Source organism: Nuphar pumila, chromosome 10, assembly GCF_984573655.1.
Source record: "Nuphar pumila chromosome 10, dmNupPumi1.hap1.1, whole genome shotgun sequence".
NCBI classification, from domain to species: Eukaryota; Viridiplantae; Streptophyta; class Magnoliopsida; order Nymphaeales; family Nymphaeaceae; genus Nuphar; species Nuphar pumila.
The window spans coordinates 102,254,978-102,282,305 of NC_143258.1; the positions used below are offsets into that span (position 1 = coordinate 102,254,978).

At 36.8% G+C, this 27,328-nt stretch overlaps 2 protein-coding genes across 2 annotated transcripts; both read left to right on the forward strand.

Moving 5' to 3' along the window:
* The first annotated feature begins 2,037 nt into the window (after positions 1-2,037).
* On the forward strand, positions 2,038-11,658 carry LOC149827661 (uncharacterized). Its single transcript, XM_090019544.1, has 10 exons — positions 2,038-2,271; positions 3,911-3,970; positions 4,129-4,168; positions 6,825-7,003; positions 7,155-7,193; positions 7,775-7,861; positions 8,030-8,090; positions 9,819-9,943; positions 10,169-10,260; positions 11,195-11,658. The coding sequence occupies exons 1-10, from the start codon at positions 2,224-2,226 to the stop codon at positions 11,307-11,309; spliced, it is 846 nt and encodes a 281-aa protein (XP_089875670.1). The 5' UTR covers positions 2,038-2,223; the 3' UTR covers positions 11,310-11,658.
* Positions 11,659-16,222: 4,564 nt separating this feature from the next.
* On the forward strand, positions 16,223-26,870 carry LOC149827662 (E3 ubiquitin ligase PQT3-like). The gene is made up of 16 exons (XM_090019545.1): positions 16,223-16,484; positions 16,596-17,550; positions 18,604-18,703; positions 19,119-19,203; positions 19,402-19,562; positions 19,709-19,788; positions 20,670-20,735; positions 20,869-21,025; positions 21,112-21,260; positions 21,659-21,826; positions 22,018-22,317; positions 22,716-22,757; positions 22,869-23,115; positions 23,221-23,337; positions 24,020-24,101; positions 26,252-26,870. The coding sequence occupies exons 2-16, from the start codon at positions 17,385-17,387 to the stop codon at positions 26,738-26,740; spliced, it is 2,409 nt and encodes an 802-aa protein (XP_089875671.1). The 5' UTR covers positions 16,223-16,484; positions 16,596-17,384; the 3' UTR covers positions 26,741-26,870.
* The last annotated feature ends 458 nt before the right edge of the window (positions 26,871-27,328 follow it).

Genomic DNA, 27,328 nt, shown 5'->3' on the forward strand with positions numbered 1-27,328 from the left:
TGATTGATTCCACTAGTATACGCTTTCCTACTTTTTTTTCTTTTTTTGAACGGCAAGCTGGGTTAGGCGGACGGCTACCAGAACAACATCAGCCCCATGTGGCAGAGGGATTCGATCCTGGGCCTTCAGCTTGACACAGGACCCCGCTTACTACTTTTGATCTATCCAAACACCATACAATCTACACTTTTATACCCAACATTTGAAGTCTTCAAGTTTAGCAACTTGACGTGAGCTAGACAATCTCATACTCTTCTCTAAAAAAAATAAATAATAATAGACAATCTCATACTCTAGAACTGGCTTCGTATTTGTGACTAAGAAGAAGAGCCATATATATGCAAAATTATAATGTAATCATGAAGCTAGGATGCAAATCTATTAGAGTTCCAAACAATGTTGACATATTGGTATGGGCCATGTATTAACCAGCAGTTGACACGTGTCATAAAAATATTCAAATAATATTAATATTAAAAACTATTTTCTAGCATTTTTTGATTTATTTGAAAAAATCCGAATCAGCTCAGTTGCTAATCGTTTTTTTCACGGATACGTACGATAGCTGTATCAGCCGATATCGATACTCAGCTGAATCGTTCTGTATCGGCCAGAAAGCAATAATAAAATATTATGTGTCAACCATAATGTGACACATGTTAAATCCATTAAAATAATAAAAAATCAATTTTAATATTTTTAGCATTTATTTAAAAAATAGCTGATTCAGGGTGAAGTGTATCGAAATTCTGCCGATGCGTATCGCCCTATATAGGCCGATACTGATAACATTGGTTCCAACATAGAGTCCAAATCTCAAAGTCATATTATCATGGATTCATGGGTAGTATATATTGGAATTCAGGTCTTAGAAAAACAAGGTTGAGTCTAACTAGACTTAATTTGGAATTGAGTAAGCATCAAATTTGAGTTAACCGGGTTACCCGAACCAAACCTGGTCCATACTCGATAGAATAATATTTTCTTTAATTGAAAAATTGCATATTGAAACATGGATAGGATCTGTCCGGGTAGAAAATCGCACGAACCATTGAAACCCATGAAATAAGTTCGACAAGAACACGAACAAATCGGTACTCGGCTTGGCTCGTATAGTTACCTAAGTAATAATAAATATATTTTATATCATATGGTGTAGATGGTTCAAGTTTTTTGGCTTACAAGCAATAAGCTTAGAGCTCAATCACGTTGCTCACAACTTTGAAATAATGCAATTATGTTGTAAAATGAGCACATCCAATCAATAGTTTTGGAGCCTAAATTCTATTATTCTTTATTTAAAAAATATCTAATTATAAATGAATCAACTCGAGCCTGACTCATTTAATTTGGGCTCGTCATGAGCTCAAGCTTGGCTCGGCTCGCCACAAATAATGAGTCAAACTTGAACATCCTCTAGCATAGCGACAAATATCGCGAGATTTATGAAAATCTGGTAATAATATCGTGAGAAATTGCTTGAAAGTTTAAAATGGCAATTTCTCTCGAGATTTTCAAAATATCACAAGATTTATGAAAAAACATAAATATTGTGATTTAAATGTGATATTTACGTTTTAAATGGCTATTTATTGTGAAAAAATTGTGTATTTTTATTTTTTAAATATTTATTATTATTTTTTATAAAAAATAATTTTTATATTTTTCAATTTATTTTTTTATTGCCAAGATTTTGCCAGAAAAAGCACAAGATTTATGAAAAAATTTCAATTTTTTGCGAGATTTTGAAAAACAAGATTTTGCCGTTTTTAACGTTTGTCAGTTGTCACTATGCCCTCTAGTCAGTTCCTCCGGCTCGATTACTAGCTCTATTCCATTGTTACCAAACCCTGATTTTAACGGATCTGGTACTGGTCAGTATCAGGTCATACCCGACCCGGTCCCACTTCTCTCTTAAATTTTTTACCACTCCAAAAAAAAGGGTATTTAAATAAACCCACGTGAGGCCAATTAAGTCATTTATTATCTCTCTGAAAAAGGCAAAAAATCCAACAATACTGCCTACGGCTTCCATACAGAGAGAGAGAGAGAGAGAGAGAGTAAATTTACGGTGCGGTACATCCCCAGCCTCCGTTTTGCCCATCACGCTCTCCGTTTCGGTGGCCTCGTCGTCGTCCCGTGGGAGAAGGAAATGGTGCGATCGTCGTTGTCTCCCCGCCGAGATCTGAACTCCTGACGGTCATCGACTGGTTCTTCTCTGCCATGGCCGCTCCTTTCCTCTCTTCCCCCTTCCAACCCTACGTCTACCAGGTCGGTGCCCCTCTCCTTTTCCCCCCGCGAAAAATAACCCCCGATCGCGCTTCTTTGGTGGAAATTAGGGTTTTTTTGCATATTTTCTTGTGTTCCGGAGAAATTTGTGTTTTCGGGTTCCTGAATCTCGTTTCCATGCGGAAGAAACGTCGAATTTGTTGTTGATTAGTGAGGATCTGGCGATCGTTTGTCGATATCGGACGCATTGTTCGTTGTCTGTTGTTTCTCTGTTTTCTTTTCTGTGATCCGTGTTTTCTGTTTGATTGGTTGGGCGGACCGACGATTCCGTCTTCGAAGCTTGGAGATCTTGGTGCCCAGAAAGTTGCCTGAATTATTGATTGTCTTACTTTGGAATTTCGTTGTTTTTGCGATCTGGTGAGGGGTTTTAGATGGACTCTTCTGGTTCAGGGAATTCGAAGATCTTGGAGCCCCATAGTGTGTGAATTTCGCTGTGGAGAGATTGTGATACATGGTTCTGTTCTCAAGTTTTTCTTGGTCCTAAAAGATTTCCGTGAATTGTTCATGATCATGCCTTGGGAGTTTTCTCATTTTGCGAACTGGAGATGGGTCCTTTTCTTTTGCGAAATTGGAAGTTGATGACGTCCACAAGACACTGGAGTGCATTCGTTATGAAAAGCTTTTTTTTCTCAATTGATTTTTCTAGTGTTTGGGTTTGTTTTGTTAAATTCATTGTGGATTGATTGTAATGAATGGTTTGTGGCCTCAATTTGTCTTTGGCGCTTGAAAATGTCCCCGGTTTTTTGTAGTTAACATGATTTGGAGTTTTCTTATTCTTTATTATCTTGTTCTTGCCTCAAGAATTTCAATACGAAGAGATTGTAATGAATGAATTTGGTCTCAAATTAGAAGTAAAAAGATTGGTGTGTGTAGGGCTGGTAAATGAGCTGAACGAGCTAAGATTGAAGTGTTAAAGCTTGGCTCATTCTTGTGGCTTGAGTCAAGCCGAGACCGACCTCATAATGAGCCTGAGTTAAACAGGCCGAGTTCGATCTGGTTTGTTTACATAAAAAATACATTGGTATCGAGCTTGAAGAAGTTGGATTACAAAAAAATGCATGTAAAATATTTGTAAAAAATATTTTTTGATGCCTAATGAGCTTATACGAGTCGAGCCGAGCCGACTACCTATTGTTCATATTCCGCTTGCCAAGCTTAATGTACAAGTTCGAACATGTTCTTTACCAGCCGAACATGAGCCGGTTTGGCTTGTTTAGCCCTATGTGTGTGTGTGTGTGTGTGTGTGTGTGTGTGTGTGCATGCTCCAAGACACTTTAAAGTTTAAACACAGTCCTAGCTATTATAAATGAAGTTAGATGATCTTATGCGTACTAGTACTTATATGTGAAGCTTATTTGAAGCTACTACAGCACTTGCAATCTTGGTAATGCTATGGCTTTTGTAAAAAAGGAAATTAGTCCCAAATCATTACAGTAATTTTGAAGTTTGCTAGTTTATGCTAAAGTCATTATTTTATTTCTCGCTTTTGGTAATGCTGGACAGAAAATGAGTTGCATACAAGTGTTCTATCATGTAAATACTGATGTGTGTGCATTGTAAACTTGTCATTCTTTTTTCTTTTTTCCATGAAATATAAGTTGATTTGTAACTTGTGTCCCAGAGTCCACAATCAACCGTGACGCCTTTCCAAATTCTGGGAGGAGAAGCTCAAATAGTACAGGTGATTGTGAAAAACACCTTTCTTTGGTTTTTTAAAACTTGGGAAGGTACAAAATAACTTGCTTATAGAAAACATAACAGTGATTGTTTTCCATGCGACTCTTTTGTAAAGTTTTTCCTAGATATTCTTCTACTGATGTGGCTTTCTTCAATCACCAGATAATGTTAAAGTCACAAGAGAAGGTTGTTGCAAAGCCTGGTAAGTATCTATCATGTTTGCTTGACATAACAGTTGTTTGAATGATGATGATGCCTCATGTTGGATGGTTTTGATTTACTTGTACTTTAAACATCTGTTGAACATCTTTTTGATGCCCCAGTCTGGAAACTGAGCACTGTAACAGTTGTCATCAGAAATTAAAGGTGTTTAGGATTGGCCTTTTAGGAGATACCAGTGTCAGCTAGTAGTTGTGTTATCTCACAAAAGTTGATAGTTTTGCTGTCTGTAGGCCAGCACATTCTCTGAGTAACAGCCATATTTTTCTTCCGGAGTTGTAGCGGGGATTTGGAAATTGATCATATACCTCTCTGGAGTCTGGATATATTTTAATCATGTACAGTGAGAAGAAAGAGGTGCTCGTTATAATGAAAATTTGTCAATTTCTTATATAACTCATCTTGACTTTGATCATGAAAGGAATCTAGTTATTGCTTTGCCTTTTTAAGAAAGCACTTTCTGAAAGAGAGGGCATGGAGATGCATAAGTGGATTTATTTGAAAGATACTCCGACCAAATCATGTGGCTATCTATTTTGATATTTTTGGTGCACATAAAAAAAGGCTATTCAGAACTGGGCGAACATGCTGCATTTAGGCAGATCCTAAATAATAACTTTCACAAGGATAATAAAGAAGATAAAGTGGGGATATAGTGCAACAATAAACTAGCGAGAGGACAATCAGAGTGTCCACTATTTTCATCTCATGGTCTTTTCTAGATGCAGAGCTTGTCTTTCCAGCTTTTAGAATTGAGAATCAATGGTTTGAGGAAGAGAACCTGCTGAAGTAGTGTATTCATACTTTGAAACTCATTTTAGCGAAGGTGCCAAGAGAGACTTGCAGTTTTCTAAATCCTCCCTTTAAAATTATGTTAATCAACCAAAAGAATCTGCTTGATGTTCCTTCCAATGGAGACTTAAGGCTGTTGTCTGAAAGTTGGAAAATCATAAAGCATGATGGCTTTCTGATAGAGTTTTTTTAAGATAATTCAAGATGATTGCAAGCTTAATATTATGGAAAGACTGCAGGAATTCTGCTCAAACAGGGGTCTCTTATTTCTTCTATCTTCCTGCAAATAAAGGTGCTGGGGTCTCTTATTTATAGATTGGAGGGGGTTAAAACACCTTCTAAGACAATGGTATCTCCAAATGCGGAAGATTAATGGAGTGCCTGGTTTTGTAGTTTAACTGATGATAATGATGATGTTATATTGTGTCTCTGCATTAAAAAAAGTAAGTTTTCTATTAGCCATCCTATGGTTATCTCCTAGAGCCTATGGTGCCTCCTCCTCCCAGTGGGGCAGTCCGGGGTCCCTGCCCCCAATAAGTGTTCAGCGACCTTCATATAGCTGGTTTTGTCCAGGAGAGCTTTAACAAAACATATTTTACAGCTCTGGGTTTTTTCCCTGGCTAGTCACTATCCATTGTGCTTGGGCGTAGAAGAAATTTGCCACCACTTTTCCATCATATCAGTTGCCCTGGAGTGATTGGATATTGGTTTTGGACATATCCTCATCGATTTATCAGCTTGTCCTTGCACCCAAAAGTTGGAATTTTAGATGAAAATGGTGTATTGTATAAAAGTGGTGACAAACTCTAGCTTGGTTGTTTACATGTAAAGAGAGGAATTTGTGGACAAGGGTTGCTTTTCAACTCGTCTCCATACTCATCTTAACAATTATAATTTTACCTGAGCTGCGGGTCAAGGAGTTCTTGGAAATCCTTATACAAGTTTGATGGGTCCTTTAAGAATGAAAACTCACTTGTAACCGTTTACTTTCATTTCTTATTCTGTTATGGCTGATCACTCATCACTCATTTGCTTGACCTTTTTTCTCTTCTATCATTATTAAATAAGAAATTTCTAATTCAAGAGAAAAAGGCATTCATTCAGGATTCTAGCCTTTATACTAGATAGGGCAACTCTGTCGTGCTTACTTTTACATAGGGATGGACGGAAATGACAGGATGATGCTAGCCTACTTATGCACCCTATGTGTAGCTGGATCCAATTCAAATTAAGCCCATGTCCCACTTTTTTGAATCATAAAATGGGTGCAAGCATGTGCATGCATAAGGCTGTAGAGTGTGCCAGATTCGGTGATCGTTGTGAAAGAAAGTTAAGGCAGATTATTTGCAAAAGATTGTAGAAGGTTCTAGCTCCGGAATTATTGTGAAGATAAAAAAGTTAAGGCAGATTATTTATATTCCATCATTGAATGTGTCAATGAAACCACACCGCAAGACCATCTTGAAAAAGCAACCATTGCCATGCAGCTATAAGTGCAATTTGGTATCTTGATGTTGATTTACAAAAAAATCAGTTAATTTTGTAAAAGGCTGTGGAGGATGCTATCTCCAAAATCATTGTGAAGATCAGAAAGTTAAGGCAGATTATTTATATTCCAACATTCACATTGTTGTCAATGATGGTTACGAGATCAATCCTCAAGACCATTTTGGAAAAGCAACCATTGCCATGTAGCTATATGTGCAACTTGGTATCTAGATGTTGATTTAAAAAATAATCAGTTCATTTTGGACTTCACTGTGAAGCTTTGTCTCTCTCATTCTTTATTTTGCTTCATATATGCTTTCTGTCACCTTATTTTTTGTTGACTTTGTGAAAAATGTCAGGTTCTATGTGTTATATGTCTGGATCCATTCAAATGGAAAATGTTTACCTACCTGAAAATGAAGGGGGCATATGGCAATGGCTCTTTGGCAAGAGCATGACTAGCATCATCCTGAACAATACAGGACCAGGTGATGGATTTGTTGGTATCACAGCACCATCACTGGCACGTATACTGCCGGTTTGTATTGAAATACTTTTTTCTTTTCAACTTTAGTGTATAGCTGAAAATTTATAATATAAGCTTATTTAAATTACATATATGATGAAATGGAAGTTTATATAATGGAATTCATTTTTTATTTTTTCTTCATACTTTAATTCCTTTGCAGATCGATTTGTCTACATTTGGTGGAGAAATTTTATGTCAGGTAGAGAGTTATCTTGTTAATAGTTGTTTAAAAGTGACTTCATACCACTGTCACCGATATCGACGATATTTTCTGATATTTTGAAAATATCGCCGATATTTTCAAAATATCACTGATATTTTGAAAATATTGCCGTATTATCGGCAATTTCAAGGTAGCTGATAATATTGGGAATAGATCATGATATTTTCAAAATATCGGCTAATAAAAAATATTGCGATATTTTTGAGATTTTTTTTTTATTCTAAGTTTGCATTTCCTATTTTTTGTTTCTTTTATATTTTAAAATGTTTAAAACATGTTTCTTTATATTTTTGAAAGAAAAATAATACAAAACTTATTATTTTCTTAGCTTTTTGTTGTTATTTATATTTTTTTTTCAAAATTTTAAACTCCCGAGATTTTCCTGAGATTTATCAACTTTTGAAAGTCTCTCCGAGAAATACCCTTGCCGAGAAATTATCTTTAACGGTACAGGTGACTGTGCTTCATACAGAAAATTTTCTGGTTTCACGTGATTGCATGTCCCAATCATGTGTTTTACATCCACTTTCTTATCGTTATGACTGTGGTTGTTGTAGCCAGATGCCTTTCTTTGCTCTGTTAATGATGTCACTGTGACTAATACAGTTGATCAAAGAGCTCGTCCTATTGTCGCTGGTGTGGAGGTGAGGTCATTTATATCTGGAATTCTTGCTATCTATGTGACTTTGAATGTTTTGCAATTGAGCATCAAATAGTTGTTATGAGTTGGCTATCATGGTTTTCTTTATGTAGATGTAAAACATTTGTGTCTTAAAAAATTAAGTCTACCTGGGGGTATGCTGCTGTCACAGGGTATTTTGAAACAGAAGCTGGTAGGTCAGGGGCTTGCTTTCATAATTGGTGGTGGATCTGGTATACTTTCTTTTCTCTAGCTACATATACCTTGGTAATCATTATCTATCTGCCATGAAATTGGAATCTAAAGCGTGTTGACAAAGTCAATTGTCTTGATTTCCTTAAAAAAATTGTATTGAACTGTTTCCCATTGTTCATGTTTTTGTTTATAATATACTTTTGTTTCCCATTGAAGGAAAAGTTTTTATAGGACGACTATTAGGCCCGCTTTACTATATGGTACGGAATGTTAGGCTGCCAAGAGACATCATATTCAAAAAATGAGTGTAGCTGAGATGCACATGCTTAGATGGATGTGTGGAAATACAATAAAAGATAAGATTTGGAACGAGGAGATACGTAAGAAGGTAGGCGTTGCACCCATTGAAAATAAGATGAGAGAGAATCGTTTACGGTGGTTTGGACATATTCGGCGAAGGCCTAATGATGCTCCAGTTAGAAGGATGGAGAAATGGGAAAATATATTAGTTAAAAGAGGTCGGGGTAGGCCTAGGAAGACTTGGGTGGAGATGATAGGAAAGGATATGAATGCTTTGAACCTCACCGAGGACATGGCATTGGATAGAAATGATTGGAGGAGAAGGATTCATGTGGAAGACCCAGAATGATTTTCTTTGTTGGTTCATATCGCCGACCCCAATTGTTTTGGAATGAAGGCATAGTTGTATACTTTTGCCAATAAGTGATGATTTTTTTTACACAACTGTAGTTTTGGAAGATCAAGTCTGGGCAGCTGACTGCTGCCTTGTGCAATGTAATAAAGCTTGTATCAGTTTTGGGAGTGCTCTGAATGTTGTACATTGGCATCATAAAGTAGTCGAGACTTAACATTTGATCTGGGTCACCATGTTGCTGCTCTTTGCAGAGCTGTCTTTTGTTTTTCATGGGGAGATCTGAACTATGCTTATGATTTTCTTGTTCAATCTCTGTTCTCTGCAGTATAGCATGGAATAAGATCCTATGCCTTACTGCATGTTCAGTTCTTTTTTTTGTTGTCTAATACATTTGTCTGTACACGTTGATGGAATTCCATCTTGGGGCAGCTTGTATGAGATCGGATGTGATTGTGACCATTATTGACTTCTTTTAGTGCTTCAGTATGAAGGTTTTTTGTTGTACTAAAAAGAATATGGCTTCAAGATTCTGGAACCATGGTGAATGATTTAAGTTTATGGAATTTGAAATCTATTAATAGTTATTTTAGGCAGATTTCAATGGTTTGACTGTCATTGAGACATATTCCAGTGGTCTTCTGTGTTATTTAGAGGAAGGAACCTTAAGCTGTGCATAATTCCTTGATGGCACGGTTTAGTGTTATGTAAGCTGGTCTATCTTTCTTCATGTCTAGAGCACCTTTTCAATGTACCCAAGTTTGTTCAAGATTATGGTGGAGCCAACTCAGAAACTGGTGCGCTGGATATGGGTAGAATAACTCACAAGTAGTTTTATTTTCTTTCAATCTATTAAGCAGAAAAGAAAAATAATTTTGTTTATCAATAGCATTGAGGTTCATTGAAAAGAGAATTGTTAATCTGGTGAGATGTCAAACTCTACTAAATATAGGAGGTTTGTCGTGAGATGGATAAAAATCTGCAACCCATGTAACTCGGTTCTTCATTTCTTCAATGGCAATGTAACAGCTACTTGAAGTGAAAGGTTCATATTTGTTTCTAATTTTTTATTGTGTTTCTAACTTGATATTGTTTGAACATTGCCTTCTGGTAGTTGTACAAAAGAATCTTGAAGCAGGAGAAGTGTTGGTCGTAGATGCAGCTAGCATTGTGGCCATGACAAGTAGTATTGATCTGAATGTGAAACAAGTTGGCCCGACGAGACGGGTGGTCTTTGGGGTAAGTTTTTGCCACTTTACTTTTGGAAGTCCGCTGTTTTGTTAAGGGAATGCCTTGACTGTTTAACCCTTTTTTCATTGTGCTGTGGCATCCCAATTGATGATGCTTCAGTCCTTTTATTTTTCAATAGTTGATAAGGCATTGACTACTTGCATGAGTTCACTTTTTCTTACACTGTTTTTTTCCCCAATGCAACTTTGGTATGTGTTCTTGTTAATCAAATAGGGAGAAAGCCATGCGACTGCTGTTCTTACTGGACCAGGAATTGTCTTTATCCAGAGCTTGCCCTTCTACCGCCTTTCTCAAAGAATTGCAAGGCAAGTAAATTGTATGCATTATCGTTTTAGAAATTTGTTTCTCGCATCCCAGTGCAAGGTGTAGCTAGCAAATTCATTGCATAGTACTGTATTGTATTATAAGATATGCAAAATTTGAGTCTGAATAATTAAAATTTTCTATTTTGACTGTTTAAAAAAAGAAAATAAATGACGATACTAATGTGATAAATGGAAACAAAATAGATATTTAATGATTGATACTATAATTGATAAAGATAAGGCAATACGAACTACCAAATCACATTCATAAACTAGACAAAATATCAACAATAGTTGACAAATCACACAATATAAAGTTGTAAATAAAGCATTAATTATCTATTTAGTTCAGTAGGATGATATGTATAACCGTTCTAGTAAGTATTACCCATCAGAGAAAAAAAAGTTTTAAGTCTGTTATCTATTGCTTTCACCCATCACAATGAAAGTGCTAATATAAAAAATGGCCCATAAATGTTTCCTTCCTCCCCTTCTTCCTCTTATCTGTTTGATACCACATTACCTTAGTAAAACCCTGTTTAAAAATCTTATTGAAATTTTCCAATTCACACCAAAAGATTGTGAATTATGGCAAGATGCACCTTATTTTTAATACAAAAAAGGCGTATAAAAAATCTTATGGGAAATATTTATTTTTTACAATAAAAATGTGATAATTGTGCGGCTTTTGTAAATTTTTAGTGATTGAGTCATTGCCATGTTTTTCTGTCATCGTGAAAAAGATATCTTCTATTCTGATTTATATTCAAATGATGAATCTCCCCATGATCTTGCATGAGTGGTTCGTTTAACCAAATGTTACCCCCATGTTATGTGTGATGAACTTGTGCTACATCTTGCAGCTAGAGCTTTCATGAGAATCTCTCTCTCTCATTTTTTTTGGCTGAAATCTTCAATATTGTATCTCATGCAGGGCAGTAACATCACCAGGAATGCGAGAGAATCCTAGGTTTTTGATTCAGATTGCTGTGTTTTTCTTCCTCGCTTATCTTATGATTGTATCATCCCTGCTCTTGACTGATATATGAAGTTACACCAGGCTCTCTTTTGTGGCTTTTCCCTCTTCTGTTCTTTTTAGAAGCCCCCTTTTTAGCATTGTATTCTTTACTAGGAAATTTAGAGGTAAATTTTGTTTTCAGTTGTTAATGAACAATAAAAGGTGAAGACTGATGACGGATGTGTCGGGGAATTCAATTACAGGGTGCTACTTCATCTTAGGACACGAACATGGAATGTGAAGAACTGGAAAAGAAAAAAGCGCTTTGTTTTTCATTGTCACATTGAGAGACTTTAGGCGTTGTAAGATCATTGAAAAAGTATTTTTCCCTCATCTCTTGATGTCGGTGTTTTAAAGTGGAAAGATCACAGTTATGTGCAGGTTATGGGTCTAACAGAATCTGTCTTTAATTTTCATTCCCTTGTATTTCTGTCTTCCATTCAAAAAAACTTTTTTGTTCCCTGTAGGGGTTGATAACAACGGATTTATGTTGTTTTAGGTGTCTTAGATCCTTGGTTCTAGGGCTGGTAAACTCAACAGGGCATGTTCGGGCCGGTTTGTTTACTAGTGGACCGAGCTCATGACTCATCTTGTGCTCGCGGCTTCTCCCTGAAAGAGAGAGGAGCTGAACATGAGTTGGTTCGTGTAAGAAAAAATGTGTTATTCATACATGAAATATGTATTTTTTCTATATATATTACACTTAGTATATATTTATATATTAGACTTATTTTTATATTTTACATGTATATTTTCTATGCATGCTTCTCTTTATATATTACACTTAAAAATGCATCACACATGAAATATATATTTTTTTCTATAAGAGATCACCCAGAGTAGAACACCTTGTGTTCATGCTTGACTCGTTTAAGCTAAACCAGCTGTTCATGGCTCTGTTTGCCAGCAATACAATTTCATCATGAACGAGATTGTGATGAGCTATGGTACCTGAACACTCCATTTTGCCCTCTGTACCTGTGTTGACACGTGTTCTCGCCTACGCCAAGTTTGTATTTAATTTATAATTTATAATTATATTTCAGTTTATAATTGCATATTTTCAGTATAATATATATTTTAGATATAGCATATATATTTAGATTATATTAAGTTTATTTTGTATTTATGTGATATTTAATCTCTCCCTCTCTCTCTCTCTATATATATATATATATATATATATAATTGTGTCCTTGTACCCACATTTTTTGGAATTGCTGTGTCGTACCCATACCTAGGTGACGAGTCGAACTGAGCCTAACCATGAGCTGTATTTGGATATGCGATTTCCCATTTGCAGGAAGGTCGAATCACGGGTCCTGTGTTGGATTTGATCCTGAGCAATGTCTCTATGGATCTACGGGCTCATTTGAAAACCTATATTTTTATAGTGATTGGAAAGCTAATACATAAATCTTGAACTTTTCTTTTTTAATTTAGAACTGAAAACCCTTATAGGGTTCTCGTTTCTGAGATCCAAAACTGGAACAAAAAATTGTTTTGCAAATTGTTACAACCGAACAGAATGTGTTCTAGAAGGCTCTTTTTTCAAATTGTTCATCCGATCGATGTGATTTTGGTGGCATTGAAAAGTTAAGGTCTTGATATTTTTCTGTTATTTTTTTTGTTTTTCTTAATTCTTGACACAGGTGGCTAGAAAATAGTATATAACCATCGATAGGTGCAATTGTGCCTATTCATCTCCTATTTTAGAAACATTCTCGAGGTTGCATCTCAATGTTCGTTCATCATTTTTTAGTAAATAAAATATCATTAGAAAGATATTTTCATTTAGAACTTCTATTCTTTTTTGTGTTTTTTTAAATTCTTTTTTTTTGGGCAAAAAATCAACAAGATGAAGTACCATCGATGAAGTGCCATCGATTTATGTTTCACTGAAAATAGTTATAAAAAATGAAATGTTGCATTTAATGCAGCAATATTTTGCAAGTTGAAAAGAAATTTTGCATCACCACATGTGAAACTTCATGAATTATGCAAACATTTTAGGAATTTTGCAAACTTTTTAGCAATTTCACAACCAATAAGGTGAAACTCTTAACGAACTTTAGTGGTGTCACACTTTTTTTCACTATAGATGCAAAAATCATGAGAAATTTTGCATGGGAGTTGTAATTTTTTTTCTTGTGAATTTTTTATTCGCCTCCACCATTAAGAGGAGATTCATCAAAAAAATCGTTGGAGGAGATCTAAATTTAGGGTTTGTGAAAATAAGGTATCAGGATGCAAAAAAGGGGTTGGGAAATGAATCATTACATTATGTTTATTTCATTCTTTCATATAATGAAGTCATTCATATATTTTGCATTCATTTTATTTTTTCGTAAAATTAAATCACTCATTACATTGCATTCATTCAATTCTTTCACAAAATGAAGTCGCTTGTATGTTACATTCATTCCATTCTTTCACATAATGAAGTTGCTTATATATTTTGTATTCATTTAATTTTTTCACAAAATAAAGCCACTTATACGTTTCATTCATTTAATTCTTTTACAAAATGAAGTCTTTCGTACATTTTTGTATTTATTTCATTCTTTCACAAAATGAAGTTACTATTCACAAAATGAAGTTACTGATACATTTTGCATTTATTTCATTCTTTCACAAAATGAAGTCGCTTATACATTTTGCATTCATTACATTCTTTTAGAAAATAAAGTCGCTTATACATTATATTTATTTTATTCTTTTACAAAATGAAGTCGTTCATACATTGCATTGATTTCATTCTTTCACAAAATAAAGTCATATATACTTTGCATTGATTTCATTTTTCATAAATAAAGTCGTTCATACATTGCATTAATCTCATTCTTTCATAAAATAAAATCTTTTATACATCGCATTTATTCCATTATTTTATAAAATAAAGTCACTCATATATTGTATGGAGAGAAAACATCATCATCATCTAACACATCTTAAGGGCTTTCAGAGTTCATTAGATTTGAAGCCCTGAGTTGATTTTATATTATCATCCTTCACGTTTTCTATGATGAAAACGGATTTTTAGCTGATCAACTTTTGCATTCACAAACAACACATACTTTTGGTTTTCTATCACTTATACCATAATATCACACTACCAATTAATTTATCATAAAAAAATACCACCTATGCATTTATCGAAAAACTTACCATCGATTAATTGCCATCAATCTTCTCACCATTGATGCTTTTACTGAAAAAGCTTAAGTGCTGCCTATACCTTTACAAAAAAACTTATGGTCGATGAAATGCTGTCCATGTTTTTGGGGTTTTTCATTATCGGTGAACCACTATAGATGAGGAATTTTAGTAAAGCTGAAATGCCACTTGAATGTTGACGGAAGGATTGGAGACTGCCGGCTGAGGACGAAAAGAATCATAAGGTTGCGAAAATAGGGCACCCGCATGCAAACAAGGTTTTGAAAAACTAAGCGGCATTTATATAGACATGAATTTCACAAGAAAAAATAATTCCATAATATCATTGCGATACTTTTTGAAATTTTTGCAATTTAGGACTTTCGTACGTTTTTAATAATTTTACAAGGTAAAAGATTTTTGCAATAATTTTTAAAATATCACAATATCAGTTGCAATTTTGGTAACCAGTTGCTAAAACAAAAAATTTGCAACTGCGAGGGTAAAAGCATCTAGAAAAAAATTGAAACCTGCAGAATTATCCATTTGATGGATTTTAGTAAATTGTCTGACATTTCAGAAAACATGTCATATTTGACTTATAGTACGGTTATTTGATCCATGTTGTTGCTTAAATCCAACTAGCGTAGCCTGATTCTATTTCTAAGAAAAATATCAGGACTAGTCCTACTTAAACACGGTTCTAACCAACGTTAGGCAAGCTAATTTATTTCCTAATATTTTTCAATTTTAATGATTTTTAATTAAAAAATAAATCGAGCGATTGACCTAATTCACCTCAAGCTAGATTGGTCAATTCTCTGAGTCTTTTTAATTGGTCAATTCACCTCAAGCTAGTTGATTCAAAACCAGCTGATTCGGTTTATTTTTAAACAAGTTTAAACTATTTCTTAATGTTTTACTGATGCATGTCATCTGCTGGTTAAAAATTGGCTAATTGGGCTGGATTTAGTTCAAAATCGATAGTCTCAAATTCTGAGCTGATCCAAAGCACCACTTAATATTTGAGTAAGATCTAGGGATGACAGTGTACCCGGGGAAAACAGTCCCGCCTTGCGATGGATGGAGGTTAAAATCAAAACCTGTGCGAAGATGGAGGTGAGGATGGACTTATGCTTTTTCTCGCCCTGCCCCATTTTCAATCCTTGCCTTGTCCCGTCCTGTCCTTTCCTATCCCTAATCCTTCTTTAGGGATGGCAGTGGAAACGGGGCCTCACCCTGCCTCACCCCGTTTGGATCGGGGATGAAAGAAATGAAACGGGGATGGAGGTTAAAATCAAAACCTGTGCAAGGATGGAAGCAGGAATGAAGGGCAGAATTTTGAGCGGAGGCGGGGGCGAAGAACACCCCTCCTCCCCAACACACACACACCGCTGCCCTCACTGGTCAGATCCTTATTTGAATATGGATCTAATCCTAGAAAGCATATACCGTGTTAAGTCAACACATATTTTATAATAAGATGTGTTGGAGAGTGGGAGAGAGTTGGGGTACGTTCAGTTTGTTGTTCCCACATAATCGCTGCGATTCTAAAAGCCTGAAATCTCATGTTCAGTGATTTCAGATCCGGGTTCAGACTCACTTGGGTCCGAATCACATCCGACCCGTTTACACCGACGGGTGTTTGAAAGCCTTCCAAACAACGTAGGCGTTTCTGTGTAATAACTGAAAAATTAGGCCGCATATTGTAAATACTTGATAAGTTTTGTCCGGCTTCTGGAAGACTCTTGCCGCGTGTTAAAGAAGCCGCCCCCGCACTATAATATCACGTCATTCCGCGTTAGTCGGTTCCTCTCTCGCGTCCCTCTCCTCCTTTCCTTCTGCGAGTATTCATCCTGACATAAGGAAAACCCCTGGCTCTTCCTCTCCTCTCCTGCTCTCATCAAGAAACTCCATCTCCCTAAAAACGCTATTTCTTCTTTCTCCTATCGTCCGATCTCTCTTGCCGCTATCCCTCTTTCTCTAGGTGGCCTGTCTCCCTTACTCTTTGAAACCCTAATTTTTGTGTCTTGAAACGCTTTCTTCTCTGGTACAACCCCGTGGAACCCTATTTTTTTTCTTTTCTGTGATTGAACGATTTGATTTGGTGAGTTTTTTCCAATTCCTGTGATTGATAGGCTTGATTTGGACTTATTTCCAGGTTCGATCGTTGTATTGTGCGTTTGAAATACCTGATTCTCGTTTGCTTGGATTTTTGGGCCTTTTTCGGCGGTGAAAGCCTTGATTTTCATTATCGATATTGTTGTGGAACGCCTGCTTCTTTGGAACGTGGTCTGCCGTTCAAGGAGCAGCGGTTTTTGCATCTTGATCGGCGATCCTAAGGAGTTATGCGGCGATCAGGTGGCCGAATTTGTCTTTGGATTTAGAAAGCCTGGTTTGCGATTGAGAGATCGTTGCCTCCTGTTGTGCTCGTGCTGATACGGTTTGGTGATTCAACAAGACGCTCTTTTGACTTGTTGCACTGAGAATCGATTTGAAGAGGTTCCTTCTTCAAAATCGTTAGTCTGTTTCTGGATCGGGTTTCTGTAGACGTACTTTTCCTCAAAGAAATCCTTTGCACATGCTGTGGAGGGGGTCTTAGAACGCAGTTTGATAATCTCTGATCGACATGCATGCTTTGATGCACCCCTATTGTGATAAATTTCCTGAAGGTTGGGCACAGGAGTCAACTTTTGGTCTGTTTTAGAAGATTTTGAAGGCCTACGAGTGGAAATTCTTATCTTTTTGTTGTTCATCGGGTTGGGGAAAAGGCTCTGAGAAGTTGTATCGTTAATTATTTTTAGCTTAATATCAGGCTATTTTTTCCCCTTTTCACTTTCTGCCCTTTTCGGGGTAATTGTTTATAATAGTAATTCTTGTTATTTATTGTCCGAGGAAGAAAAAAGAAAAGAAAAAGAGAAGAAATAATTGAAAAGAAAGGAAGAAGATAATGGCTATATATTTTAAATTTAAGAGTGCGAAAGACTATGATTCTATACCCATCGACAGCCATTTCATATCTGTTGGGAATTTGAAAGAAAAGATATTTGAATCCAAGCATTTGGGCAGGGGTACGGATTTTGACCTCATCGTGTCAAATCCCAGCAGTGGCGAAGGTTTGTTTTTTTGCTTTTTCACTTTAAATTCGACTTGAATTCCTGTTCATTATGTAATACCGCAATGGTTGGGCTTTTATCATTATGTGGTTATACATGTGAATGCGATAGTTGAGAAGGGAACGATTTTTGTTTTTCTTTCAATCACCTGTCACAGTTTGGTCTTCATGTAGAAATGTTGGAAGAGTAATTGAACTAGGGCCTCTTTCTTTCGTTGTTTTGGGGGTAATTGTTTCATCCTTAAAGTCGGGGTCTTTTGCAAATCTTGTGAAACCGCCAGTGGTTGGATAAATTGAATGGTTTTGAGGTTCTTGAGACTGACGGGGGCTTGTGCAAGGTGTGGAAGGGGGAGAAGGGTTCAGCGGGGGGGTTCGATGGAGGAAGGTGTTCTGAGTTGAGAGTCACTTTAGAACTTGTAGCCCAGCGTGATGCCTAAGTTTGGCTTTAGGCGTGGGTATAACTTTGCTTCCTGGATGATTCTATGGACATGGTTACCTGACTCTGCAGATATAGTCAGGGATCTAGGTTGAATCCCACTTAAAAAATTTTAGTTTGTCAGAAACATGTTATATTTATTTTCTTTAGATGATCAACTTCTATGGGAATCGCAAAATTCTAAACCAATCTAGGTTGAATTCCTTCTAAGTTCTCCAATTTGGTACCCTTCAATACTAAACCAATCTTTCATTTTACAAAATTCTTATTTAATTATAAACACTTTGCTTTTTAGATAACACCAAGTTCTCCATCCATTCCATCACTAAGATTTATCCAACATTGGTAATGTTTTAAAAAAATATAGTCCTTGTGAGTTCCAACTCAACAACAAGTGAGAAACGAAGCATAGTTAGTGTCAATATGTTGAAGGGTGAAAATAAGTTTCGGCATTTATTATAGGCAAATGAAATTTTAAAGTCAAAATTTGCCTATTTTGCTAAATATCCACGAGCAATACGATCTGTCTGTGTTGATGGAGGTTTGAGATCTATTCTGCATACGTTTTTAACTATTCTTTGCCGAATTTACAAACTTGTGTCGCATGTTCAATTTCAGAGTATCTTGATGAAGCAATGCTGCTGCCAAAAAACACATCTGTTCTGGTGCGCCGAGTTCCTGGAGTACCTCGCATGCGAATTGTTACTGAAAGAGAAGAGTACTACTACTGTCTCGTCTAATTTTTATGTCTTTTTTTGTCTTTTGCGGAGTTTCTTTTCATGAAAAAAGGTGCCGACTTATTTGAGAATGTGCTTTTTCTTGTTCTGCCCCTTTCTACAAATTTGATTTCCTGTTTTTGTTAGTCTATCGGGAACTCCTCAGTTCCAATGTTGTTGCAATATTTGTTAAAGTTTCAAACTATTTAAATTTTTGTTCCTGTTGTTTCCAATGTATAGGCAGTTTTTTTAAGCGAGATCAAGAATCTTGATGTCAGTGGTCTTTCTTATATTGTTGCAATATTTGTTAAAGTTTCAAACTATTTAAATTTTTGTTCCCGTTGTTTCCAATGTATAGGCAGTTTTTTTAAGCGAGATCAAGAATCCTGATGTCAGTGGTCTTTCTTATATGTGCAGATCAAAGGAGACAGAGAACAATACAGATACAGCTCAACAACCCAAGATTAGTTTTCAGCTTCCTGGCCCTTCTCAGTCTGATTTTGTAAGCTTAGGCTTCTTGAATCATATATATATATATATATATATATTCAGTATGGCTGAAACCCTCCCCTTAGATGCTGTTTTCAGTTTGATAGATGATTTGCTCTCACTTTTCACTGCTACTAAATTAGTGCTGTTCTTTGTGCAGGGTTAGTCAGTTTTTTATAGTTGCTCAAGTTATTGATAATGTATTTTGCAGAATGAAGAATCAGTGTGTGACGAATTTGGAGATGACTTATATGCTGTCCTACATGTTCCTCAAGTTCAGCCCAGTCAAATGCTGGAGTCTATCCCTAGTAGGATTGAGGAAGATGACAAGATCAAGGATCTTATAGATATGACCAACTTAGATTGGCAGCGGTAATTTGTTTGTTTACATATGATTCTATCTCTTTCTTATGTTTCTTTGCTACATGGAAATTCTTAGAGCAGATCCTTATTCTCTTATTCAAGTTTTGTCATGTTTTGATCTTCCGTCCTTTTTTCTTTTTCTCTTTTTTTGGCAGGCAACTGCAGGAGGCATCAAATTCAGGAAGAGGTTTCAGGCAGGGCATTGGTGGAAGAATGACTCCTGGACGTGGATTTGGTAGATATTTCTTTTGTTTTTTATTCCAAGAATGTTATGTTCTTGTCCTTTGTCATAGTGATTGGCCTGTGCATTGGAATTCGGCAAAGTTTTATCTGGTCATTTATTGGTCATTGACATGATGATCATGAATCATGATACATGCCAACTTCAAACTTCTTTTGAAGTTGGTATGTTTTCAACTGCCAGTCCATGACTTCTGCCTAGAGAGTTGGTCTCGGGTATCAGAAATCTTTCTCCTGCTGCTGCTGCTGTTTTTTTTCTTTCTCTCTTTTCATTTTTTTCCTGGTTTCCTTATTTTGATACTCTCTCAACTTCTGAAGAGCGATTTTTTCACTTCAAATGTTGATAAAGTGACCAGCTTCCACATTGTATCACCTTTTAGTCAAATATGCTTGGTTGTTTTCTACTGTTTAACTATTTTACTTATCATGTTGTGTGGGAAATATGATTCATAAAAATGGGTTATCTAGTTCAAAAAATTTTGAGTACATCTCATAAACTTTCGACGGATTTACTAATTGATCCTGATTAAACTACTTTATGACCCCTCATTTTCCTTTCCTTTTTGCTCGGAAAATCTGGTGAAAAGACGTTCAATGATGTTGACTTAATGATGCATCTCATATTCAGCCAACCTGGCTGTTTTGTTGTCACAAATTCTTTTTGCTATGCCTGGATGAAATTCGTTCTCCATATTTGTTGTTTATCCTTTTTTCTGGCTCTTGCTCCTAATGGTAGTTGCTTTTATGTATGCTAAGAAAGATTTCTACATGTTCTTTTTTCCATAATTCTTTTATGTTTGTGTGGAAGCTAGTATTTTAATGGTCTTATTTCTTGTTGTATGCTTTAATCTAAAAGCCATATCCTTTTAATTGAAGGTCGTGGTGCGATGGAATCAAAAACACCTCCAGCAGGCTATGTATGTCACAGGTGCAAAGTTCCTGGTAATGTTCATTAGTTATTTTCGTTCTGGTTGTGTTTTTCCTTTTTCTAAGGGCTTGGATCCTCTCAATCTTCACAATAAGAGAGGGGAAAATGTCTACTTTATTTAAACCATATTCTTTGAATATCCTATAGGACATTTTATTCAACATTGCCCCACAAATGGTGATCCAAGTTATGACATTAAGAGGGTGAAGCCACCAACTGGTATCCCCAAGTCAATGCTGATGGCAACCCCAGATGGTTCTTACACTTTGACAAATGGTGTCGTGGCTGTCCTCAAGCCAAATGAGTAAGCATACCCTGATTGAATTATAGTTTGTCATTTCCATGGGGGTGGTTGTTTACAGCTTTTGTGAATTGTATTCCTTGATCCAGGGCTGTCTTTGAAAAAGAAATTGAGTGTTTGCCTTCTGCTCGTCCTGCTGGTGAGCTTCCTGCTGAATTGCGGTGTCCCTTGTGCAAAGAAGTTCTGAAAGATGCTGTTTTCACTAGCAAGTGCTGCTATGAGAGCTTCTGTGACAAATGTACTCTTTCCCACTTTCTTTGGTTCATTTGTTCTGCCTTATTGTACGCAATTCCAATGCCATCTCTGACATGTACTTTTGTTGGGATTTCTAAGATATTGTAACTGTTAAATGTATATCTTTATTGTCTTCTTTTGCTATTAATGATGATCCTTGGAAAAATATGTTAGCAAAATTTATGTGGAGAGGTTTATATATGTTCACAGCTTTTTGGTCTATAATAATTTAACTTTCTGCATGGTTTTACATTATGGGTACAATGTAGTAGATATGATCATATAATTTACTTGCATGAGGGTTTGCTAGTTTTTGTATGGGTTTGTCTGTTTTATTTGATCTGCATCATCTACTTCATGGTTGTTGAGTCCTAGCTGAATAATTTGATGTATCTGTTTCAGGTATCAGAGATTATATAATCTCACAGTCAAAATGCGTTTGTGGAGCAACCAACGTACTTGCAGATGATCTACTACCTAATAAAAGGCTTAGGGAAACGATCAATCGCATCTTAGAGATAAAAACAACTGGCAGTGCAGGAAGTGCTGGAAGCCTCTTACAAGTTCAAGGTCTAAAACCTATTATTGATAGTTTTGTTGTTGTCCGTGGAAGTATGGTGTACTATCTTTTGTATTTATTTCTTCTGCTTATGCAGAACCAACTATTAATCAAAACCATTGTATCTTATCTTCTGGGAGGATGCGCTTCCTTTCCTTCAAACTACGTAACTAGTTTAAGAAAGTTTCTTTGTGTTTTACAGATATGCAATCTGCTCGAAGCTCGCAACTGAATGCACCATCTTCTACTCTTTCTGTTGCTGTGGAGGAAGAGAAGCAGATAGCCTGTAAAGAAACTTCTCAAGTTTTGAAGGAGACTGTGATTGAGACAACAGGGGCTGGTAGTGTTCCTCAACAGTCAGTTGAGAAAAGTAAATCTGCAAATAATGTGGACCAGTCAGTGTCAACTCACAAATCTCTGAGTAGGAAGGGTCCTGTTTCTCGGGAGAGTGTTCCAAATCAAGAAGAGGAAGTCCTACATAAGCCCCGTCTTGATGATTCAGGTGAATACATTATAAATCTGGATGGATGTTGTTGCTGTATAAAATCTATGCTGTCAGACTATCTTCTAAAGAAACAAGCACAGAGCTTATCTTTTTGTTCTTCATCTAATTTTGATTCTTTGCAATGACATTTAATTATCCATCCATGAACCCAAGGGAGTTCTAGTGTGAGCTTTGCATTTTCTGCTGATCCTATTCTTTGTAATTTCATATTACTTGTGTAAAACCCTGATTAATTTGTGCATTTGAACCTCAGTTCTCTTTGGGCGTTGTGCCTTACACATCTATTGTCTTGGTATAACTATAAAATTTAGTTATGCTTTTAGATCATGGTTTGTTCAGGTGTGTGCTTTTGAATTTATGTCTGTTTAGTAACTCTTAGATTCAAATTGTTACAGGAAACAAGAAAAAGAAAAAGAGGCTCAGAACACCTTCTAATTGTAAGTCCCTAGTCCCTACCCTTGTATTTCTATAGGCCAGTGTGAAAACCTAATTAACCAAAAATTGCTGTATGGCTTGAATTATAATTCTGTCTTCTTTTCTTATTTCAGCTATGGACATGCAATGGGGAATTTCTCAAGATTTTGGTGCTGAGATCTCTGTAATGCCTGTTGGTCCTGCCCACAATGCATATTGGCCTGGGATGCAGTTTGGTTTGGATGGATATATGCTGTCTTATGGAGGTTTTTTTCCGCATTCGGGTTATGCTCCATTCCCGTGTGATCCATCTTTTGGAATGTTACTGCAAGATCCTCTTGCTGCTACTGGGTATATGTTGCCAGTTGTTCCTCCCCAGAGGTATTATGTTTTCTTGGATGCTTAACAAGTTGACTGTTCTTTTGTTGTAATGATTAATCTACCATTTTTCTAATTCAATAATTGAGCTTTACCTGTAATTTACAGAAGCTACAAGGAGTTTCCAGTGTATGGGGTTGGTGCAAGCCCCACACCACCGTTAATGATCAGAGAAGAGTTTGAAGCTCGGAAAGCACGATGGGAATCCAAACAGCAAACTGAGAGGTAATTCAAAAAATTAATTTTCTTTTCCTGCTATTCATATTACTTTACACATATCAATATTACTGTGTTGAGACTTAATAACTAATAAAATAATTTCATTCCATATATCTTTGACACCCTTCTCTGGTCGTGGGTTGTCAGTGATCTTAATGATTAGCTGCATTTCTGGCCATTTGCATCATTATTCTTGTGTCATTTTATACCTTAATTGTTAGTGCAGAAAAATTGATGTGGGACCTATCTATTTTTGGAGGTTTTAGGCCTATTTGGTAGCATGGTTGTTGCTGTATTTGCATGATTATGCGGAAAAAGGCTTAGGGAAGTTGTCGGCCTTTTCACATGGCTTATGGTATCGCATGAGCACACTATTCTTGAGTTTCTTGTCTGGTCAATGAGTAACCCTGGGATGTGAGTTTGTTGTCAACTTGGATGAGTGTTCGAGAGTAGTGTTTGTGTGTTGATGTGCTCTGTATGAAATAATACACGATGAGATTTGATGCCCTTAATTTGTCCTGTTTGTTGCCAGTTGACAACTAAAACCTAAAGGAAAATAGAATGGTAGCTTCAAAAATGCCCCCCCCTCTCTCTCTCTCTCTTATGCGCACAGACGTGTGTAGTATGCAACTATGTGTTGCACATGGTTTTTCAATTGAATATGATCATTGTGCTCTTTGTCATGCAGGGAAGGTTCCAAGGACAGAGACCACAGCTACAGAGAAGTAAATATCAGTGTTGATACTCATCCATCGTTGAAAAAGAAGCCTGTATGTATCTTCATACTGTATTTGTTAGAATTTCAATGGATGTTGCCATATCATCTCTGCGCTGAGTTAAATTACCAGTCTACCATTAAATTTAGTAAAGGGCAAAAGAGGTCCTCAAATGTGAGGGTTGTACATGTGTGTGTAGTCTTTGTGCTTTTGCATGTTCATGCATGTACTTTTGCTTATGTGCATGCACCCAGGCCTGGCTGTGATACCATGTTGAAATTCAATTTTGCATGCCTGATGTGCATATAAGGCTAGTGTATGCATATAACTGGGCTGCGTGTTGCCATGATTTAGTAATTTGAGTTGATATAAAGAACCTGTTTAGTACGGGCTCATGGTTCAGGATATATAATTAATCAGCAAGCTGCATGGTTCAGTTACGGGGTTGCCTATCATTTAGCATGAGCTAAAGTCTGTGGCATTCTAGCAACTAATGTGCATCAGCTTAGCCAAGTGTTAATGTAACCTAAATATAAGAAACTTGCCAATCATCCACACCTTTACATTTATGAACAATGTTACGATATGATTTTATTAGTACCCAATATTTGATGCAATCTCATATTAGGTCAGTTGGCTGACAAACCTGTGCTTACTAATGTGCATCAGCTTAACCATGCCAAAGTATCTGATGCATCTAATTCTTGAGATTGAACCACATGAGGCCTTGTATACTCAGAGTTCAGGCTCATTCACTCGGCAATTCGGTCGGGTGTGTTTAAGTCCATGACCACTAAGAGGATGAATTAATCAAGTTCCTGTGACCTGGGTTGAATATGGAGTTAACGAGGGGCTCTGTTTTTGGGAAGAAAATTCTTGTTTTCAAGTCTCATCTTTTATGCTGTCAGGACAGAGACCGTATGTACGTCAGGCAAAGCCAGCACGCCTGAGACCCTGATCCTGGGGGTGGTTTCTCCATGTAAATAAAATAAGTCTTTATTCTTTATGCTACTATGGTGATCTGCCAAATCACTGATCATGGGTGACTTTGGGATAATCACTGTTCATGATTTCGCCTTTGTGGATCTCGTTCACACTTGATGTCATCTTCTGTGGCTCACGTAACTGTTGATCGCTATGATTGATGGTGATGATGCCGGATCTCCCATGATTGGAATGATATAACGAAGATCTCTGGGTGGTGGTGTTTTTGGGTGCCCATGCTGATGCTAATTTCTGTTCCATGGGTGAAGCTCCCAAAAACGTCATAGAAAAGAAAAGTTCATTGGAGTCCGTAGATTGGAGGGTTTGGGATTCATGATTTCGTGAATCTACGCTAAAATGAATTTCAAATCTTGTGAAAATTAAGATCTGAGAATTAGCGCTTGAACCACTTAGATTTGTCGTTGGCTCGGGTCTGAGATCTCAAAATTCAAACACACTGAACATCTTAAGTAATCTTGCCAATTTCGACTGGATTGTCTTAAGGGTGGCCAACGGAGTGTTGAAGTTTCGCTTATTCTTGTGGCAAGTGAGCTCGAGTTCAGGGTAAAGTTGAGCTTGATCTGGCTTGTTTATGTTTACAGAAAGGATGGAAACAATAAGATTTTATTTCTGCCTTTCAAAAAAAAAATCTAAATATGTTTCTTGCAAATTAAATACTTCAATCATTTGTTCTATACTATGTTGTATGATGTAAAACGTGTCTAATATATATTTATTACTAATTACTTAACAAGCTTATATATGCGGAGCCAAGCCGAACGCTTATTGTTCATGTTTTTCTTGAATTTGAGCGAGCTCTTTATGAGCAGAACGCCAGCCCTGCCCACCTTGCCCAGGGTCAGCTTAGCTTGTGTTCTAGCCCTGTACTAACGTGGTCCCAAGAATCAATCGGGGGGATTTGGATTCCTCTGGGGCCTTGATTGCTAAGGGATGAACGATAACAATGAAATTAAAAGTTGGTTGTGGCCGTGCGTGGTTTCAATCTCTCTCTCTCTCTCTCTCTCAATCCCACTTGTTGCTCCTAGACTTGTGACTTTGATAAGGTGATACAGCCCTACTGTATCGTGGCCCTCTTGTTGCTTGAGATGCTTGAATTTATCAAATTTAAACACCACGGATGTGCCATCTCTTTTGTGATTGCAAGTGTATTAGGATGATTGTTGTATTCTAAGAGAAAAAAGATTACCTTATGATTGCAGGGGTTGGTGTCTCAAGCTGTGAGTTCAGACCGAGCTAAAAGAGCAACCAGTCCTCTACCAACTCATGAGACCGATTTGGCTCTTCTGTCACCAAGGGCTACCAAATGTAAACCTGAGCGTGATAACTATCTGAGTCCTGATGCAAAATCGGTTGACCGGAGGTACAAAGGCAGTGTATTCTCCCACATTAGCTTGTCGGGTTCCTTTGATGCCTGCAAGAAGAGGAAGGGACATGAGCTAAGGGATGGTCTAAAGGAGCACAATGATGTGCATGGTGGTGTTCGATCTCACCGTGATGACGGGGGCAAGCAGAGAAGCCGGAGATCTATCCATGATTATGATTATGGCGAAGATGATGAGCACCACTTCGAGGGGAGAGTTTTGTCGTCACAAGATGCTCATGAATGGGAGGTACGGAGCCATGAGCACAAACACGATCGAGGCTATGACCGCCCACCAAGGCAAGAGCGATCAACTAGGCATAGGTGAATCTGTTATACGTGCCTGCTTGCGTGCAGCTTCCACAAAAAGTTAAAGCTTAAATGTTGATGATAGTGTTAGTAAGACGAAACTGTGTATTCTTAATCACATCAAGGAAAATTCCTTCAATTTGCAGTAATTGTTCTCTCTTTGATATTCATTCTTTAACTGATCAATGTGGGATTGCAAGTCTCTCTCTCTCTCACGCATGGCCTTCCAATCTTCTTCTCTATAGCGTTGTGTTTGTTTTAGAAGGAAAACGAGTCATATCCACCCAATCTAGATAAAACATGGCCTGTATTTGGCAAGGGAAAAAAACCCTTTTATTTGGTGGCTATTTCAAATCTTGGAAACTGCTTTTAGTGGAATTTGTCATTTTCCTAAGAAAAAAGAATTTTACTTTAATTCAATTCCATTTGTAGAATCCAAATGCGTTAAAGCCAATAATTTGGATCACCAACCGCATGCTATCTGGTCAATTGTATCTGAGCCACTGCATTTATTTTTTGAAAGGCAAGCTGGGGTTAGGCTGACCCCTATCAGTTATTTTTGAAAGGCAAGCTGGGGTTAGGCAGACCCCTATCAGTTATACACTAC

What these genes read in the sequence shown, in the direction of transcription:
- LOC149827662 (XM_090019545.1), top strand. Translation starts at nt 17,385, where the DNA reads ATGGCTATATATTTTAAATTTAAGAGTGCGAAAGACTATGATTCTATA. An exon ending in ACCAACTTAGATTGGCAGCG is followed by an intron (nt 19,563 to 19,708) that starts GTAATTTGTTTG and finishes TTTTTTTGGCAG; the next exon opens with GCAACTGCAGGAGGCATCAA. An exon ending in TCACAGGTGCAAAGTTCCTG is followed by an intron (nt 20,736 to 20,868) that starts GTAATGTTCATT and finishes AATATCCTATAG; the next exon opens with GACATTTTATTCAACATTGC.
- LOC149827661 (XM_090019544.1), top strand. Translation starts at nt 2,224, where the DNA reads ATGGCCGCTCCTTTCCTCTCTTCCCCCTTCCAACCCTACGTCTACCAG. An exon ending in GTGGAGAAATTTTATGTCAG is followed by an intron (nt 7,194 to 7,774) that starts GTAGAGAGTTAT and finishes TGGTTGTTGTAG; the next exon opens with CCAGATGCCTTTCTTTGCTC. An exon ending in CGAGACGGGTGGTCTTTGGG is followed by an intron (nt 9,944 to 10,168) that starts GTAAGTTTTTGC and finishes TTAATCAAATAG; the next exon opens with GGAGAAAGCCATGCGACTGC.